This window comes from Spermophilus citellus (assembly GCF_964194105.1).
Source record: "Spermophilus citellus genome assembly, chromosome: 7".
Classification (NCBI taxonomy): domain Eukaryota; kingdom Metazoa; phylum Chordata; class Mammalia; order Rodentia; family Sciuridae; genus Spermophilus; species Spermophilus citellus.
Genome location: NC_138188.1, coordinates 82,743,878 through 82,764,450, shown reverse-complemented (window position 1 = coordinate 82,764,450; position 20,573 = coordinate 82,743,878). Strand labels below are relative to the sequence as shown.

The window sequence follows — 20,573 nt, the reverse complement described above, 5'->3', positions numbered from 1 at the left end:
GAAGCAAGGCATTGGGAAGGGGAAGTGGTAGCTTTGTAAACAGGACACATGAAGGAGAATGAGAAATAATATTGGGAAAAGTAGGTTGGACTTGACCTTAGAGTCTAGATTTTATTAGAAGGTTATATGTTCAAAGCTGCAAACAGGAAGAACTGAAGAAGAAAGGGCCCAAAGGAATAAAATTAGTGAAGTGACCATAACAATAGTTTGGAAAAGACAGAATAAAGCTCTATACTTAAGATAATGGAAAAGAACATTACATAGATATACACACCCACACCCACACACACACCCCTCCATCTCTATCCAATGCTTAGCTACTAATTGTGTGTTAGAAATCAGGAAAAAAAAATCAAAGGTGAATACTAGTTTTATGAGCAGATGATGGAGTAATAGCAAATGTATTCAACAGAAATAGGGAATAAAAGATGAATAAATCTAAAAGGGAAAATGGGATACTGCTAGAACTTATTGAGAAAGACCCACTTGGAATCTAGGAATGGGACTCGGGAAATAGTAGACTTCCTGCTTACTCTATAGATCTGGGAATCATGTGCATTGACAGAGGAACAGAGGTGAGAGCCAAAGTTATGATAATGGGAATTTCCAGGTACAAGAAAGAAAAGGCCAAGAACAGATCTTTGGAAATTTCTATACTTTGAGAGTCCAGGAGGAAGAAGACATTTGAATTTGATGATAGTGGGCTCACTGTGCTATGTAATTCTCCTTTAATTTTGTATTAAGTAGTTAGCACAGATTTGGTCCCCGGTAGTGGGTAATACTTGAATAAACAGATTTGAAATGCATATTCAGTATTATTCTCATTGTGCAGCATTAATAATATCTTTGGTCAAGTAGAAAACCCTTAAACTTCCTTTTCCTCAGTTACTAATCAGTTCTCTTTTTCTTTCCTGCAATTTGTACTCATACCCCAATTTTCACCTTTGGCCTTTTGTCATCTTGTTGCTCTTTTACATACAGTATGATTAATGCTAACTATAGAAGTCTTTGGTTTCAGACCCAACAAAACACTTAAGCTTCAGTATTCACTCCCTTTCATCTGAAAAGATCTTCTTGTAACCGGTGTTAAGCACAGTTAGTTACCAAAACAAGGCTGGTTGAAAACCTTAAAGAGGAATAAACCAATAGAAACCCACTCCCCAATGGTTTGAAATTCATACTTAGTTGTATAATCCAATGCATAATTTTCTAGAAATATAATCATGTCTTATAAAGATCCTGATGAAAACCTTGTTGATTTCATTATTAGGCCACTTAATTTGATTTTACTTTTCTCAAACATAGCTCCATTGAATTTCTCAAAATAAAATTAACCAATAATTTTATAATTCCAAATGAATTCTAAGAAGGGATTATGGACCATATTCTGGGGTAAGTTCCTCTACTGGTCTACCATATACTTCATCTGACAGCCACCAAACTATCCTCATGCTTTCACTAAAAATTAATCTCAACAATCTTTTTCTTTTTCTTTTTAAAGGAAGTTAGTGCTTTTACAAAGGCAGAAGGAAGAATATGCAAAAATTATTAAAATTTCATTATCTCTGATAATCTCCAAAATCTGGTAATAGAGAACATGTTATGAGTTCAATACATCTAAGGTAGATCACATTATTCTTTGAATATATTTACTCTGTCAACTTCCCCCACTGCCCAAGGAGTAGGGAGGAAGAATCTGTTCCCCTGTCCCATTAATATTGGGGCATGATCTTATGACTTGCTTTTGAGAACATAATGTAAATAGGCAAATAATACTGTAACTGAGCAGATGTTTCTGAATTTGAGAGTCTCTCTTCCTCTAACTGCCATAAAAATAGATATGTCCCTAATCAGTGATGCTCCCATCACCTGGTCCCCAAAATATATAACAAATGTACCTAAAGACAACTGATATCCTTGAATGGAAGCCAAGCCAACTCTCCAGCAAGTTGCTGAGACAAAGAATGAAAAATAAAAATGCTGCTACATACCACTGATATACTGGAGAGTAATGTGAAAGCTAATATACAATATTATTTCTTTGGAACATGAGAAACCTAGGGCTAGATAGATTCTTTCTCATGTCCAATCAGAAATATGACTACAATACTTACTTGCAGCAGAAATAGAAGCTGTAGAGGTTTTTAAATGCCTGTTATAGCTTTTTTTTTTAACAGAATCACAGAGGCCCAGATAAATTGAGAGATTTTCCCAAGGTCACATTAGTAAGAAACAGAGCTATATAAACAAGGCCTCCAGCTCTTTTCACTGTGAAATTTTCACAACACTGCAAATTATGCATCCAGGGACCTCTAGAACAGTAACATCTATCTGCAGCTATAGAAGTTAAGCTGGTACAAATTGTCATTTGTAAAACATACTGATCTTGTATGAAAATGAAGTCTTAAGATTCCTTAATATTATATATTATGACACTAAATGGTAAGTCATAGCATGTCTGGTAATGCTGACAGCAGGCCACATCCTCAGAATCTTCAGTTTTAACTATCTAAAGCAAAATCAATGAATAAACTTATACATACTCAACCAGACAGAAACATTTCTGAAAATGAATTCAAAATCACACTGGGTCATGGCATAGACATTGATGTTAACAATGTATAGAAAAAGGTGTATGAATCCCTAAGTAAAAATACAGAGGGCAGAGGATATAGAAGAGACCAGAGAAGCAGAAGAGGCAAAGAATGTCCTTTAATACCAAGGGAAAGGAGATACAGAAGCTGGAGAATGTAAGCAACTAAGACCTGGGAAGCATACATCTCTTTGGTAGGGAATGTAAGCTTATTTCAAGATATGGAATTAGAATTCACCCAAATCTTATGCTCACTAAGCTTCTGGTGACTATTTCAGTTTCCCATGTTTTTCTATAGAGGCAGAGAAATCCATAGATCAGACTTCTCAAGCTTTCCAGTCATTAGAATCCACTTAATACAAATTATTAAATTAGCCTTCTGTTTTACACATCAGTCTCCCTGGCTCTGGTCAACTCTTCAGGGCCTTCCAGGTAAAGGATAGTTATTTTGCCAGGGTAATATAAACTGGTGAAGCCACTTTGAGGTCAATCTTCAGGTCTTTGCTGTGACGCCCAACCTTACTTTATACTCCTTCAACCCCAAACCCATTGCCCTAACTTATCTTCAACAAAAACCTTTCAAAGACTTAAAATATACCAGGAAAAAGCATTAGGAAATATGCTGCCCTTTCATAATTGAATGTCCTTCCCAACAGGCACCTTTACCTGCACTGCCTAGATTCCAGAGGACCAAATCCAGGGGTATGCAATTGTACACAACTTACATGTAAGCATTCCTCTCTGTAGTTTTCACTCCAGATTTAATTACTCATTTTACACTTCCTGAATATAAAATAATTTTAACTCTTCAAAGGAAAACAGTAGTGCTCATTAATTTTGACCCTGTTTCTAAATTGCCTTTCCTAGAAATTTAATTTAGTTCACTTAATTAAGAATCCTACAAAATCCTTTCAAGAAGGTACTTTATATTTAGAGCTATATCTTTTGCTTTTAGAGTTAATAAAAAGTAAAGATCTGTCTATTGATCCAGCTACTGTAAGTTACTTTCCCAGAAAATCTGGACTATGCCTTTTTCAATTTTATTGAAATCTACAGACACTGACCAGATCACATTTTTTTTTTTTTATGTTAGTCTTCCTCTGATAGGAAACAGTGTTATTCTTTCCAACGTGGTAGCTATTGGGCCAACGAGAAAGACTAAGGACTCTATTTTTATTCTTCTTCCACAGCTAAGTTGCTATACTTAGCCTGATACCAAAAATATTCTATCCAGGAATTCTTCATGAAATAGGATGAGATTGCTTTGGTTGAGATCAAAGAACCAGAGAGTATGCCATTCTCCCTGGAATCAGCTCTGGCCAAAAGGTCTGAGTCATACCCACTATTATTTAGTACTTACAGTCGGCTCTGTGTGAATTGCAAGTTTGGACCAGACATGCCCCAAGATCATCATCATATTTAGCTTGAAAATGCCCTGGATCTTCCCTGCTTCCTCTGGAAATACACCTTGAAACCAGGAGTATTAGAGTAGTGGTTCTGTTTTTCTCACATTCTGAATAAATTTTTTGAAAAGGAGACTCTATTTGCTCTCTAAATGTGGGCCTCCAAGATAAATCAGATAATTCTGCATGCACTGGGCAGAAAAGCCCTGGCTCCTCCAAAGGCTCAATCAATAACAGTGATAACCCATGCATTAATGTAATTGGAAAGCTGAATAGCAAGTTGCATGTGACTTATCTAATAGAATAATAAGGTAGTTGGTTATTATTTTTATATTTACGTAGCTAAAACAACTATGGTACTAATAGCTAAGGTTGAATTGACTGAATTTAGTGTTCACTTATGTACTAGGCATTTTAAAAACATATTTAATACTTAATGGTCTTTTGAACTATTATTTGCTATAGATAAAGAAACTTTGTGAAATTATTAACCTGGGAGTTATATTATTCTAGTTTTGAGTTTTACACTCCTGCTTAAAGGAAAATATCAATCACATTTTGCTTAGATTTCATGAGTGAACCTCAATTTTATAACCAACGAGTAAATTATTCATATTTTATTATTTCTTCCTATAACATTTCCTCCAACTTCACATTATCAATTATTATTCAAGGAATTAAGCCCTTCATGTACACTATTTTATTTAGTTCTTATAATAATCCTTTGAGTTAGGTATTATTACTATCTTTCCTTTACAGATGAGGAAGCTGTGGTTCAGAGAGATGAAGCAATTTGCCTAAGGTTACATACATGGGAACTGATGGAACTCTGCTCAAATCCAGGTCTCTGAAGTGCCCTAAATACTTACACAATTAAATTGGACAAGAAGGACAGTCTCATAATTATGCATTCAGCAAAACACTTACATAGTCAATGGGTTTGAGGGATTTGACTGTAGATGTTGGGCAGCCACAGGAAGTAAGGTCAGCATATAGGCCTTCTTCTAATACACACTGGTTATAAAAAACGCCCTCTTGGTAATACAGGAGCCAGCTATAAAACAAGCAGTAAGACATTCCATTAAATTATATTCTGTCAGCACTGTGGACTCATCTTCATGTTGTGGAAACTGGGGTAGAGCCAGGACACAGAAGTCGTGGTATTAATTAGCATAAGCTAATAAAACTTCTGCCACTATTATTTATGGATTGCTTACCTCGTGCCAGACATGAGACTAGGAACTTTACATACATTTTTTGACTGTGTCCTTATTCTTTGAGTTAGAACATATCCTAATTTTTATAGGCAAAAAAACCTAAGTATTAGAAAAGGTTAGTTGATTTACCCAAATCCACCCATCTATTACTTGATAGAGTTAAAATTTGAAATGAGATATTTGCTTTGCACTAAAGAGTGTCTTCATTTAGTACTTTCAGGTACAAATCCCTAGGATCAAATTATGGGGATGATTAAGTACTTGAATAAACTATATCTTCTTTTGGATAAAATAATTTTCTGTATCTTACTGATGAGCTTAAATGAATAAGCCTGGATGAATGCAGGGAAAAACTAATTGGTTCTTAATAATTCAGTTTTGGTATGTAAGTGCTAGCCCTGTATCTTAAGATCACCAACTGTACTAAATCTAGACCTTTAAATGTTCACAGAAATGTTCTGACATTAAAACTTATTGTCATGGCTTCTATGTATTAAATATTTCTATAAAATTTATCATCATGTGTCACAGGTTTGCAATGTGCTAAGCATGATGGAGCTACTTCCTTCATGAATATTCCTTTAGTCTTTAAAAATCTTTTGGGATAGGTACTATCATTATCCCTCCTTTATAGATGAGGAAACTTAGGTTCAGAGAAATGACCCAATTTGCCCAACATTACAAAGCTGGGAAGTAGTAGAACTGGGGGCTTAAATCCAGGTCTGAAAACGCTAGGTGCTCACACAATCTCCATGGTTTCTAATTTCTTTTATTAAGTTATAGTTGTATATTTCCTATATTGATAGAGACATGTGGGCTAATCTGTCCTAGATTTTAGTACCAGGAGAAAAAGATCTTCCTCCAAAACAAACTTCAAAGCTTCTTTTCATGAGAAAATGAAAATAAATATCTCTTCTAAGATATTCTTTTTCATCTTAATAGAGAAGAAACTCAAGCCAACTAATGATAACAAAATTATTTCACTTCCTTAGTGCTTATTTTTCTTTCTTACTAAAGAGTTGCAGATAATCTATATATATGATCATTAATTACTTTATGTGTTTTAATAATGTAAAACATTTTCTGTTTGGAAGTATAAAAACTATCAAATATAGGGAGGTTCAGAGCAGAAGAGATATAGGAAATATGAAAGGGAAAAGACTACTCAAATTAGGGTGAATTTTTTTTTTTTTTTGGCAGTGGGGTAGAGGGTACTGGGGATTGAATTCAGGGACTCTCCACCACTGAGCCACATCCCCATCCCTATTTTTTCCTATTTACAGAGAGGGTCTCACTGAGTTGCTTAGTGCCTAGCTTTGGCTGAGGCTGGCTCTGAATGTCATGATCCTCCAATCTCAGCCTCCTGAGCCACTGGGATTACAATCATGTGCCACTGTGTCTGGCCCAGGGTGGATCTTTACCAAGGATTATGGTTTGGGTTGAACCTTAAATGATACATTTGGAATAGTACTGAGCAGAAGTCACAAAGTTATATACCTTCAAGAAGGCAGGCAAGTAATGCAAATAAGTAGTGTACCGAGTTGAAAAAACAGTAGGAAATAAGGATATGGTACACTGGGAAGCACACACATCCCCCCCCCACTTGGTATCAGCAACAGCCAAAGGTGAAAGCTTTCTCAAAGTCTTGGAATCTGCTGTTTTTTAAAAAAGGACAGTGGAAAACAGGCTCTTCTGAAATAATATATCCTATACCTAAGTACTGTTAGGAAGAAGCTTTTATTAATGTACAGACTGAACAAATAACATTTGCTGGCTACATTCACCAGAAACCTACAATCTTTGATATAGAGCAGGAGTCAGCAAACTAGCCTGTGGACCAAACCTGCCCTGGCATCTGTTTTCATACAGTCCATAAGATGAGAGTAGTATTTACATTTTTAAGTGGTTTGAAAATTTAAAGAAGACTATTTCATGACATGTAAATATTACATACAATTCAAATTTTTATGCATAAGCACCGTTTCATCAGAGCACAGCTGGGCCTACCCACTGGCGTCTTCTCCATGGTTGCACCTGTGTGACATTGTTATGGTGGCATTACAAAGTAAACTGGGGCAGAGACTACTCAGACAACAAAGCTGAGAGCAATTACTATCTGGCCCTTTACCAAAAAAAAAAAAAAAAAAGAAAAAGAAAAAAGAAAGAAAAATTGCCAACTGCTGGTACAGAGCGTAAGGAGGAATACAAATAGCCAACTAAATATTGGAAGAGGGGAAGACAAGAAAAAAATATAAGAACAGAATGGAGAATGAAGAGGGAAAATGAAACTAGTTGATGGCAAATCCTGGAAAAGGTATGATCTGACTGGTATTAGAGAGTGACTATGGGAATTAAAGATCAGAAAAATATTAAACTGGGTTTTGGGACAATAAATGGGCTAAAATTGGTTTGTGATAAATACTAGAGACAAGACAATAGAACAGGGGATGACTGGGAGACTCAGTCTCTACTGGATCAGGAAAGGAAGGAAGGAAGAATAGAGATATTTTAACAGGTTATTCAGCAGATATTTGACAGACATGCTGAACTGTATACTTTGGTTAAAAATGATAAGCTTTATGGTATGTATATTTTACTATAATAAAAAAATTGAGACTATATTTCAGCCTTGAGTATGACATACAGTTTCATATATATGTGAGAAGATTTAACATGTTACTGCAGCTGGGAGAATATAGAATTCAAAAGGGGAAAAAAACTCTCATAAACTATTTATTTGGTGTGACTTTGGCAAACCCTAACTCTGAATGTGGTTTCTTCATCTGTGAAATGCGAATGATAAATACTTCAAACAACAATGTGAAAGAAAAAAAAAAGAAAAAGGAGTATGTTGTCTTACATGGACAAAATCAGCTATTTTTGGTAGCATTCTATTACGCTATAATAAAAACATACAATATAAACATTCAAAATATTAAGAAAATAGTGAGTAACAAAATCATCAAGATGTTCCCACAGCTGCTTACTTGTAACATTCTTTCTTGGTTTCCATAATAACTCAAAATGTAAATTTGGCAAAATTAACATAAGCCAGTTAGTAGTTGACCAATCTTTAAAAAAGAAAAAAAAATTAATCTCACTATATATGCAAAAAAAGTCAGCTCTCTGTAAATTTAAAACAAATTTAGTCATTATGTAACACCAGAAAATACTCAACAAGAATACTTACCAACCTCGAAGAACTTTAAAAGAACATGGTGTAAATGAAGTCAAATCAGAACTTTCTTTTGTAAAATCTATACATTCACCTTGGAACCCTGGTTTACTGAATGCTTTGAGCTGCAAGAAAAAGAACAGAAAATAATTGTTTGACATCATCATAATAAAAACCTTAAATATACTTATAAAAAATCAGCAAAATATTGACTTGCTTTATCTATTACCAATACATTTAGGTTAAGGATGATAGCATTCTCCTTAAAGTCTCCTTCTGACAAGTTTCCAGAAATACAATTTCAAAATCTATTTACCATTTTCATTCATCTTTTGCATCAAATAGTGGGCACAGATGCCTAGAAAATAATTCTACCTGTAAATCATAAGGGATTTACAATGTGATTTTGTTCATCATATTGAAAAATATCATCCTGTATGGTGTGACTAGAAGTGGAAAATAAGAAGCAATTTAGTGCTCAACACAAAAGAGGTTCAGATGGGTGTGTGGGAGATTTGGTATGCCTTTTCTTTCCCAAAGTCTTCCTGATCCACAGTTAATAAAAGTGAGAAGAAGAGAGCATGAGGGTGCCCTGAGAGCACAGGAGCAGATGGCAGAGAAGATAATAATGGTGGGATTAGTGGAAGATTTACGGTGAAGAAAGAAAGGCATCTGTGTCATGTATTTCAGCTTACAGGCTTCATTTTTTTCTGATAAGAACATCTTTAACATACAGCTTCAGCCATATACCACTACATTTCTACTTTAGTTCTTTTTGTCAAGAAACATCCATGAAATCCCAACTATAATTCCCCTTAGGATCAGAGAAATAATAATCTGAAACTCTAGTGGCCTTGGATCACAAATAAGAAAAAATTAATGAGCACTATAAATACTTCATAATACACTAGAGACTTGAAACAACATGGCCCATGGTCCACCCTGCACTGACAGGCCAGCACTGTAGCAAAGCATGCATCATCACAGGTGATCCTCAGCAGCACTTCTCCTGCTGTCACCCAGGTCAATGCTTCTTTGAGCAGCTGGTGTTCACTGCCTTTCATCTTCCCAAAGGTCCTTTGGAGGAACTGTTTCTTGGCTGTCTTATTCTGCTCTGACCTTGCTCGGTCTCCTATCAAAGGTCAACCAAAACCAGGGAGGTAAGAGACCCAATTCCCCCCTAACCAACTGTGGCTTGCACAACATGACTTCCCATTGTGAAGCCACACTATACTTGGAAATTAAAATGCCAAGTAGCTCCTCGCCTCAAAGAGATGAGATCCAGCAAGTTTCTGTCAGGGTCCTTACGGTGCATACAAAGGATGGCAATAAAAAGTAAGACAAAACAAGAAATAATTTTGAGGTAAAGGTTTATAAACCTGAGGATAAAACACAAATCACTTTTAACCTCCAAAAGTGCATGTGTCTACAGCTTACAAATATTATCTAAATACACAGTAGAAATTAGAAAAAAACATATGCAAGTAAGATTAGCTATGTTATTAACTGCTTGTATTTCTAGATTGTTGGATTAATTTTATACTGCTGAGTTCAAGATCTGTATTTCAATATTTCACTATGAAACCAGGAAATGTCAAATCCTTTACTGTTAACAATGCATGTTAAGGCATGGTTCAGATGGCACATTTGGTAGTTATCTCTGGTTTTTAGTCTGTCTTCCTATGAAGAAGAATAAATAAAAATTCATACACATACACAAATAATATCATAAAGTCATAATTTATGACATCTTTCAGTGAACTTTAAAAATTAGTTTTAATGCTTACATAAGTTTATTTTTACCCTCAAAATGAGATTATATGGCTTACTTAAAATTAGACCGACGCCACGGAAGTAACACATCATTTTGACCATCTTATAAAATGCCTCAGAGTACAACAATTTTCATAATAATATTCTGAGGCTGGTCCAAACAGAATATAATTCTACTTACTAATTATAGAATTGTGGTTTCTACTCTTGGTGAAATTCAGTGACAGTGCCTCAGCGAAATCAAGTTCTGGGAAAACTAATATAATCACACAGCAAAACAGATTTCTGCAAAATCTTCATCATAACTAATAAAGAGAAGTATATCATATGTGATAATTGCACAGAAGAAAGATACCTGGATAAATTACTATGGTGTTTTCCTTTCCAGTTGAATGGCAAATACACATACAAAGTGACTCAGATAGGTTGCTTAAAACTCAGGCAAACAGATGAACAACAGATGAGTTGTTTTCAAATGACGCCTATCCCTCTGCACCATGTGAGCATGTCTCAGTCCCTGCCAGCTCCCCACTTCATTTAAGTGTATGGAAGCAAAAACAAGAACATCATAAAACCCAGCCTACCACTGACTGGCAGGGTGTCTTTTCACATATATTGTGGCATTTCTTTCTTAAAACTGTCCTCAGGCAGAAAATATCACCACTTTATGCTGAAGATTTTGCTTTTGCACTGTGTCATTATCACTTATGATACACATGAATAAAATGGGGTATTGTCTAAACTGAAAACTCAAGAACTTAATTTCTAACCAAATACAGATGCTGTGCTCAATTTATTTCACAATATCAGAGCCATCTTTTGACATAATTTTATTATTCCCAAATTAGATTTATTTCTAAGAGAAACTTTCTTCACTGAGTAGGACTTTCCCTAAGAATCTGGACCTCCCTCATACACATTAGGAGACTGTTAAACAAAAAAAAAAAAAAAATCTTGTTTCCATTCTTCAATTATATCACACCTGTCTTGTATTATGGTGTTATGTATTTCTCACATCAATTACTTAGTCTATCATAATTTTATTTCCCTGAGCACTCACAGAAGACTTTCTTAAATAGTTCTTCCTATTTTTGGACTTTGGAGTCTACAAAAACTGTCTAGATGCAGTGTAACAAAGAAGAGTTTTTCTCTGTACTGTTCTTAAGTCTTACTGATATTTGCCTAAAACTGCAACTGCCATTTTCCTATTCCCATTCATGACAACAGTAACCATAATTAATACAGATACTGGGATCACGTTAAAATTCAATGAAACTAAGTTATCTAATAGAATAAAATATCCAGTTGTTTTTCTCAGCTAGCATTATGTACAAAAATGAATCAAAGGTTTCAATATTTTTTAAAAATCCAAAATTTTGATTTTATTTATAGATGAACTTTAAAAATACCTGAGGGACACACGGTATTTGGTTGGGTCTATGAGGGCAATTGGTGAGAATTTCTAATAGAACAATGCAACTAAAATTGAAAAATTAATTCATTTTTATGAGATTTAATTTAGTGAGATTTCTGAAATTCAGGACTTGCTAAGACAAACGACAATATAAAGATAATTCATATTATATTTAAGGTTTGTTTTTTGGGGGGGAAACAAAATAAAATGCCACCTGTTAATAATGAGAACTCTATATAATGATAGTGATGCTATGTATCTTGACTTGATAATTTAAATTTAGTGACTGATCTTCAGCCTTAGGTGAAAAACAATCTACTCAATAAAAGGCAGGGTTCTAATAGTATCCCAAATAAAATGTGTCATAATATATTAACAGCAATATTTTTATTATCCTAAGTCTCATGATATATGTTAATCATTAAACACACTTTCTAGTGACTTGAGGTTTCCCTTAAAATCACCAGCGTGAAAAAAAAAATCCTTATCTGAGTAAAACTCTGGAATGTAACAACTGCCTTCTTACTCCTCAGATAGGGAAAATAAGTAGCTCCCTGCACACAGCACATGCATGACCAATGTGCATATTAGAGCTACCTGTGAAGGAGACAAGACTTTCTGGTTAGTGAACAGAACCCATGTGTCAGCCAAGACTTGTCTATTTGGGTTTAGGTAATTATAAATAAGAGAAACACCTGAAAATGTGGCCAAGAGAAAATAATAAGAGCTCTGATACCGAGTAAACAAAAGAAGCTTTGTACATGTGTTACCAAATATGCAGTTATCATCTGCCTTCAGAAACGTGTACTGTACAAGGCAATTACTGAGCTTTCTCCAGAAAACATGAAGTGCAACTGACTTCACTGGGTATTTTCTGCTACTTCCTTTCTTTTCAAGTTTGACCAGAAATACTATAAAGAAAACCTCCCAGCAATGGGCCCCACACAAGGAAGTGCTCACTCTCCCTCCCCCCGCAAAAAACAAAAAAACCCCAAAAACAAACAAACAAAAAAAAAAAAAACAAAAAAAAACCTGCCACCAAGGAGAGGGAGAAACAGCTTAAAAGAATGAGATTTTTAAACTGTACTTTAAGCTCAGAAAATGTGCAGTTTGAAATGATCCCTGTGTAACTCCCTTATCTACTTGGTTATTTTGATTCATGTGAAAAAAATATTTTAATAATCCACAGTTGGGAGTTTTCAAAAATTCAAAATAAAGATCTGGCAGCAAATGTCTTTAAATACAACTACTCAATTATATTCAAAAAGGAAATGTTCCCGATAGGCCTGAGCTAATCAGAAAATAACAAAACCTAAAAGGACTGTGAGTGAAACACTGTGAAACCACACTCATCTGAAACATATAAGTATTAGCAGGAATATGAAAAAACATACGCACCCAGAGGAAAAGCATCACGTAAGGTAGCCAGTACTATTTAAAACCACTCACTACACTTGGCTTTTGGATAGCAATTTTTCTGAATAGGGGTATTTAAAATGAAACAAAGGAAGCAGTTGCTCATCCCTTCCTTTTATGGCTGTGCTGCTTGTCCCGTGATGTGTCCTCCCTTCATGCCCAACTTTGAAAATGTGGCTTTGTTAGTGGAGTCAGGAAACTAGAAAATGTCAATTTCATTACTTCTAGCTGTGTGTGTGATTAATGGCACTTAAATTCTGAATCTTAGTTTTCTTAACAATAACTGGGATTAACATTGACCTCACAAATTATTAGAAGTATGAAATGGGCACGATTTCTCGCCCACAACAGATAATAAACATGAGGCTCCAGAGTATTACACAATCCACTTCAAACCACAAACACACCAGAAATGACCAAGTAGGGTTTCAGCTTCATGAGTGCTTTAGAGCAGCAGTTGATGTAGGCATTAGAAATCCAGGGGCCTGATAAGCATGTCAAGACAAAGACTGCTCCATGCTGTTCGCTCCTCCACAGACAGAATAATACACTGTCCTGAAAAAGATCATGATATGAAGAAAGAATAGGAAGATGGGAAAGAAAGAATGACACATGTTCAAATGACCCTAACAGGGTGAGAGCAGCAGCCCTGAAAAAAAAAGAAACATGAGATAAGGTGACAAATCTAGGCCCATATGTCCACTAACAAGGACGGGCACTCCTCTGCTTACCAACAATAATATAAATTGTCCTGCCACACAGAAAAGTTATTTGAGAGGAAGATTTGAGGAAAGGGCACAAATGTTTTTGGTAAACAATCTAACAAGTACAAGTCGAGAATATTTTTAAACATACCAAATGCGGAGGCTCATTTATCCCAAGTGGTTCCTGAAAAATACATTAAAACAAAAAGGAAAACTGTAATCAAATAATCTTAGTCATCTTTCTTAATGTTTTGAAAATATCCTTTGAAAAGAAATTTAATGGTCTGATCAATTTACTAGATTCCTTGAACTGGCTATAACCCTCAAATAACCTTTGAAATTCTCTGATAACAACTTAAGTATTTATGACTAAGTCATTTTGAGTAATATTGTGGCTGGGAGAAAAATGGGCTCCAGTGGCCACTAGAAAGAAAGAAAGTCTGAATTTCTGACCCCAATCTCATGGGCACTCTTATTATTCTACAGTGTTTGTTATTATACAAACTCACCATAATCACTTACAACTACATGATTTTGGACACCAGGAATATTTCTTCTTTGTGAAATGCCTTTCTGCCTGGAAAATTTCCTTCCATCCCTTAAGATGCTACTCAATATACCTTTTTTTTGCGGCGAAGTCTCCAACTCCCCTGTGCTGGGAAGCCCCTCCCAGGCTCCCTCCCCACTGCCTACACACTTCATTTTCTCACTAATCATACATAATTAGTTGCTTGTACATCTACATCTCTCTCTCCTCAGGGACCAGAGAGCCACCAGGGCAGTCTTATTCATCTTTATCTACAGTCATCAGCACAATGCCTGACATATTAGAGGCACTAAATAAATGCTGCTGAATGATCAAATTACAGAATCATCTCATTCCTGTACCTAACAGCTATATATGGAATCTACAGAAAATCATATAATGTTTTCTGCATACATACATACAGAAAATAATTCAACAATCTCACTTTAAAAAAAATATTCCACATATTCCACTGGCACTTGCCATCTTCATACTCACCAGCTGGATAGGTCTGATTGACATGATTATATTATTTGATCCTCCCCAGTCAAAAAAGCATTTGTATTTCCCTTTCTCTAAAATGTACTGCTCTCCACAGAAGCACTTCTGCTGGTAGGCAACCCATCTAGTGAGGAAAAAGGAAGAGGAGAACAGAGGTGATGTAGAATCAAGCAGCCAACAATTTCAAACAACAAAGACTCTCTCTCAAGGTTCTCAGGGTAGGAGACCACTTACACTCCACTTTTGACATGAATGGATCTTGTTTCACTGCCAAAGCCAATTTCTTCCAAGTCAGAAATTTCCTGATTTGTAATGTCAATAAACTTCCCACTTTCTAGGTCAGATTCAAACAGTGTGATGGAAGATTCTATAAAATTCTATAAAGAGGAAGAGGAAAGTTTAAGAAAACATGTACATTTTGTTTTATGGACTGCTACAGCTAAGCACAATTTCACATACTCATGGAATAATATTCCCATAAATAACTTCAGGAAGAATTTTAAAAGGTTCAGGAAACAATTTTATAATTGCTACTCTGATACAGTTTAAAGGGAAAAAAAAATAAGCCTGAATTAACTTTAATCAAAAAATATATATATAAATGGAAATTAGTCAACAACTGGTAAATTGCTGGAATTTATAAGCTAAACTATGTGTTACTAATTGTAAAGCAAACTAAAGTCTCACTTTTGCCTAAAGAATGTAAACCATGTGAGAAAGAAGTGAATATAAAATATATTGTAGACAATGTTGTAGATGGTTTTATGAGTTTACATGTAACTGAAGAAACAGATGAAATTTACTTAACCAAAAAATGGCTTATCAAAAAATCAAGATGAAGAAATTTTAAAAGAAGTTATAGTAGGTCAATATAATCAAAGTAAATGTATTTTAGAAAAACTCTAAGTCCTAAACAGATAAATCAGTAAAAGATATAGACGATTCAGAGAAGAGTAGCACTAAAACAGATATACAAATGTCTTAATTTCACCAGTAAATTAAAGAAATTCAAATTAAAACATTTAGATACAAATTTTTAAAAATTAAAAGTCTAAAAGAGAATATTTCTGGTGGAAATATAACCAACTATTTTAAAATAAATTAAATAAATTATTAGAAAATAAATTATTAGAAAATAATTTAAAAATCAATTAAAAAGACTATTAAACTTTCTGAAATTCCTTTTTAATCAAGTTTTCCTAAAGGAAGAAGTGATATGATACATATATGCAAAGATGCATTCTTTAAAATAGTGAAAAGCTGTGAACAATGTAAATGGAAAAAAAGATGGTTTGATAAATCTTATTACATCCTTCACTTGATGAAGCATTAAATATAATGAAGAACTATAGACAAACTAAGTTAAATTATTCTATAATTACTAGTGACCAGGACCTTTATATACATTATTTTCAAAAGAGCCACTATATGAGTATACTACTACCATTTCCATTTCTCAGTTAAGAAAGTGGAGTGAATAATTTGCCTGAGGTCACACGGCTAGCAGGAGCTGAGATTGAATTTCAGTGGAAGTACGTCTGATATGTGAAGATGGAAAGCAGGATAAAAATACAAACTTGCAAACACTAGTAAGATTAGAAATAAACCCCCCTCAAAAAAAAAAAAAAAGACTAAAACTTTTTTTTTTTAAAATCATGAGTTACCTTTGGGTACACAGACATTTAAAAATTTTACTCTACATTTTTTTCAAATTTCTATAAAATATTATCATTTTTTAATTGGGAAAATATAGCATATATTTTTAAAATCCTCTCTCTTCCTATATTCATGGTCTGTTAATCAAGTCTAGACCTATAGAAGTGTATCAACTTTTGTAAGTTCCAACAATGTCAATTTTCTCCCTTATAAGTAAAATTCATGAACAAAAGATTTCTAGGTATACATTCATTTTACATGAACAAGTAAAACAGGGTTCAAAAACAACAGGCATTATAATGAGTGGAGAGAATACATTTAAAAAAAAATCCTCTTGAATGTTCTACTTATCCAGCTTTGAAGGATTTTTACATTGCTGACTTAGCTGGATCAAGTATCACTTGAAACTTTAGGGTAAAAGATAGGGGCTTTTCGCTTGAAATTTTTATCATTAAATAACATCTATCCCAAAACTGTGTTCTCAGTTCCTCACGAGTAAACCTTGGAGAGAACCTGCCACCTTCATTATTTCTACACAGTTCTTAAAAATATGGGAGCTTGGGACTGGGGTTGTGGCTCAGTGGTACAGAGCTTACCTTGCATGTGTGAGGCACCGAGTTCAATTCTTAGCACCACATAAAAATAAATATTAAATAAAGGCATTTTGTCCATCTACAACTAAAAAAAATATTTAAAAAATATGGGAGCTGGGTGGATCTATGCTTCATCACTACCATGACTCCTGCTTTTATTTAATATTAAGACTATTTTCAGAGCACTTTCGCACTTATCTTTTTGAGCTCTCTTACTCCCTGGTTTTATATACATTCACAAACACATACATACACATGTATAGGCAATGCAATCTTCCTGATGGGAAAAGGAATAACAACAGCCTGAAGGTGATTTCTCCTAAAATCTCCAGGACAAGCTTCCAACTGAGTATGACATTTACACTCTAGATGCCATACAAACCTAATTATACTGACAACATAAGCCTCCCACACCTGAGGATCTTCTGCTTTTTGCAACCTAAAAGTGTCTTAACAACTCAAGGTGACTGTGGGAAATTGATGTAATAATGATGATGATGGTGATGGCTAAAGGTGGTCCAGTCTGGTCCTGGTAGGAAGCACTACCCACAGTCACCAACAAATCAGACCCAACCATAAAAGAAAGGCTCTTGGCAGTTCTCAATTATTGGCATCTCTGTTCTCCCACTCAGATGACTCCAAAACCTCCTCATCGCTGCTTCTACTTCTCCTGCTCCTACAATTAGCTGTTCTCTACTTCCTGGAAGGGTTTTAGCAATGGAGAGCAGGAAATGTGTCATGGATCACTGCGTTACACTGGAGAACAGCACAAGGACACAGATACAGATGTATGCCTGTGTGTTGTGTTTGTGCCTTAGCATTCAGAAATATCTGTGTTATACTAGGGTGTACTTGACTTCAGCTATGATTTGCACACATGTGGTGTGGGTTGTGGGGACTTACAGCAGTGAAGAGAGTGAGCTGGGTAATGAGATAGAGAAACATGCCACATGCAACAATGCAGCCTGGGCTGAGCAGAGCAGAGCAACTCACTGTCACAAAGTCCACTGACAAATATAAGGCTGGCAGCATTTGGGCTCACACACAAAAATACTCATACAGCTTGCATGTGTATCCATCTTGAACCGTTTATCATTCCCAGAAGGACACAGGAGTCTCCTAGATGACATCACTCTCCACTTTCCATCTTCTACACTTATTTGTGACTTTTCTTGCCTTAATAGTTTTTTTTTTTTTTAAGTACTAGGGATTGAATCCAGGGGTGCTCTACAACTGAGCTACATCTGTAGCTCTTTTTTTAAATTTTTGAGACTGTGTCTTGCTAAGTTGCTGAGGCTGGCCTCAGTCTCCCAAATTTCTGGGATTATAAGTGTGCATCATCAAGCCCCACTTTTTGCCTTATAGCTTTTGCCTTCCATTGTTTTTCTAAGTCCTTTCCCCCATCTGAGCAACTCTCCATGTTTTGTCTCTGTCTGCATTTTTCTCTCAAGCCTACCAAATACACCATATCTGATCTAATTGATTAGTTGCCATTAATATGGTATCCTTGCTGTGCAGAGCCCTTGGTGTAATTATAAGGCAACAACTAATATTTAACTTTTAAAAAATCATGTGCTCACAAGGGTCTTGTGTCAGCTCTGGGCCCAATCACCAAGATATAAACCTCCAGGGGTCACAAGTACAAAGCAAAAAAGCAAAAAAGAAAGAAAGAAATGAAAAGTCAATTAAAAAAAAAAGTTCTGGGCTGGGGATGTGGCTCAAACGGTAGCGCGCTCGCCTGGCATGCGTGCAGCCCGGGTTCCATCCTCAGCACCACATACAAAGATGTTGTGGTCCGCCGAAAATTGAAAAATAAATATTAAAAACTCTCTCTCTCTCTCTCTCTCTCTCTCTCTCTCTCTCTCTCTCTCTCTCTCTCTCTCTCTCTCTCTCCCCCCTTTAAAAAAAAAAAAAAAAGTTCTAACTGCCTTGTTCAGGACATGAGTAGAACAGGCACTCATAGTCATACCCAGGGCAAACATGATGAGGTTACTTGATTTCTACCATCACTATTTTTTTAGGAACAGGTAAACAACTTTTGAAAATCCCCAGTTTATAATGTAATCACTCACTCAAGAAGAATGAATGATAGAGCAGCCTTGAAAGCTCTATTCCATTTTATATTACTCTAGTTGGATTGAACCTAGGGCCTTTCACCTGCTAGGTAAGTGCTCTACCATAGAGCTAAACCCCCAAATCAATGTCTTTGGACAAAGCTTCAACTATAGACTTTCCTGTTATCAAAATAATATTTTTCTCATCCTTTAGCATTTGCAGAGATCCTATTGGGTACAGGGACTAAGAATATATCAAAGATACCAGCTCTGCTCTCATTCCCAACTATGCCTCCATTTTATATTTTTAAAGCACTTCGATAGGGTAATAGTTCATCACTCCCTGATTTATTAGAGAGAACTAATCAGTAGTTGCTTCAGGCTCAGAGATGAGTTGTAAGGATCAGTAATTTGATTGCTTTTAAATTCCACAAACTTCCTCAGATGATCCGGCCCCTGAGCTCTTATGCTATAACCCCCCATGGGCAACGTGATAGAGACACCCATGGAGATCTGGCATATCCATTAGCACAAGAGAAATCATGGTTCCTGCTGCATACCACCTGGTTTCTGAGATCTGAAAAAAAAAGGCCCAAAGTCTGAAAATCATAGAAAAAGCAAATATAAAACTTTAGTACAAAATTGAGAAAAGACAACCTCACTAAGAAAGTTTTATTGAGGAAGTCAAGAAATAAAAATTTACTAAATCCCTGGAGTCTCAATTCTCCTATATTCCTTCTGGTGCTTTCCATTCTTAAAAAGTAATCTGTTCCAAGTCAATAACATATTTGAATGACTCATCTGGAACTGGGAACATGTTTCTGGTCTTTTTCTCCAAAGTACTCCACGACATAGATCACATTATCCCCAAGGAACATGTCTGTTTTTTGACCTTAGAAAATTCACAGTGTTCCATGTACTGGAACCAGGGCATTGAGACTGCATTGCATCATGCAGCTTTTCTACCTGTCCTCTTGTTTATTTTATATTTCTGCAAGTGAGATTGTAAAAGTCATGCTTCATTCTTTCCCATGTTAGAGACATCTGAATTTCTTTACGGGGAAAAGATGCCTCATATCATTTCTGTCTTTTAATTCACTAGGGCTGCCACAATCACAAGGGCTTTTCGTACTCCTTCCCAGGCTGACAGGCATGTTGTTCAGTGAGAGTGTGCTTGCCTAGCATGCAAGAGGCCCTGGATCTGATCCCCAACACTTCAAAAAATAATAATCACAAAAGAGTTCCTTCCCAACTATATGCTACATCCAAGAAAGATATAATCTTTCAAACTATAACTTGACAAATTTTCAAAGCATTTTCACTACATAAAAATGCTATGTTGTCTTAATAAATGTTTAGATTATTTAGTACATTTATATTTAAAGTGAACATAAATTTAAATTATAAAAACGTATTTGAAAATCCTGCAGCTATTTTTTATTACATAGGTATATTGGTCTGCAATGTGACCCTTTATTAACAGTTATAAATGAAAAGCTAATAAGCCTTTAACTAAAGGAAATTTCCTTTCCCATTGAGGTGCTTTTT

General features: G+C 35.3%; 1 protein-coding gene across 2 annotated transcripts in view; it reads right to left on the bottom strand.

Annotated features, from left to right (window-relative positions):
• Positions 1 to 20,573, bottom strand: part of CRYBG3 (crystallin beta-gamma domain containing 3) — a 108,366-nt gene that overhangs the window by 20,386 nt on the left and 67,407 nt on the right. For both annotated transcript variants that reach the window (XM_081301036.1, XM_081301035.1), the window contains exons 13-17: positions 14,957 to 15,099; positions 14,720 to 14,846; positions 13,847 to 13,879; positions 8,404 to 8,513; positions 4,924 to 5,050 (exon numbers count right to left, since the gene is read on the bottom strand). In XM_081301036.1, the coding sequence (XP_081157162.1) occupies positions 4,924 to 5,050; positions 8,404 to 8,513; positions 13,847 to 13,879; positions 14,720 to 14,846; positions 14,957 to 15,099 (540 nt within the window). The remainder of the gene's footprint in view (positions 1 to 4,923; positions 5,051 to 8,403; positions 8,514 to 13,846; positions 13,880 to 14,719; positions 14,847 to 14,956; positions 15,100 to 20,573) is intronic.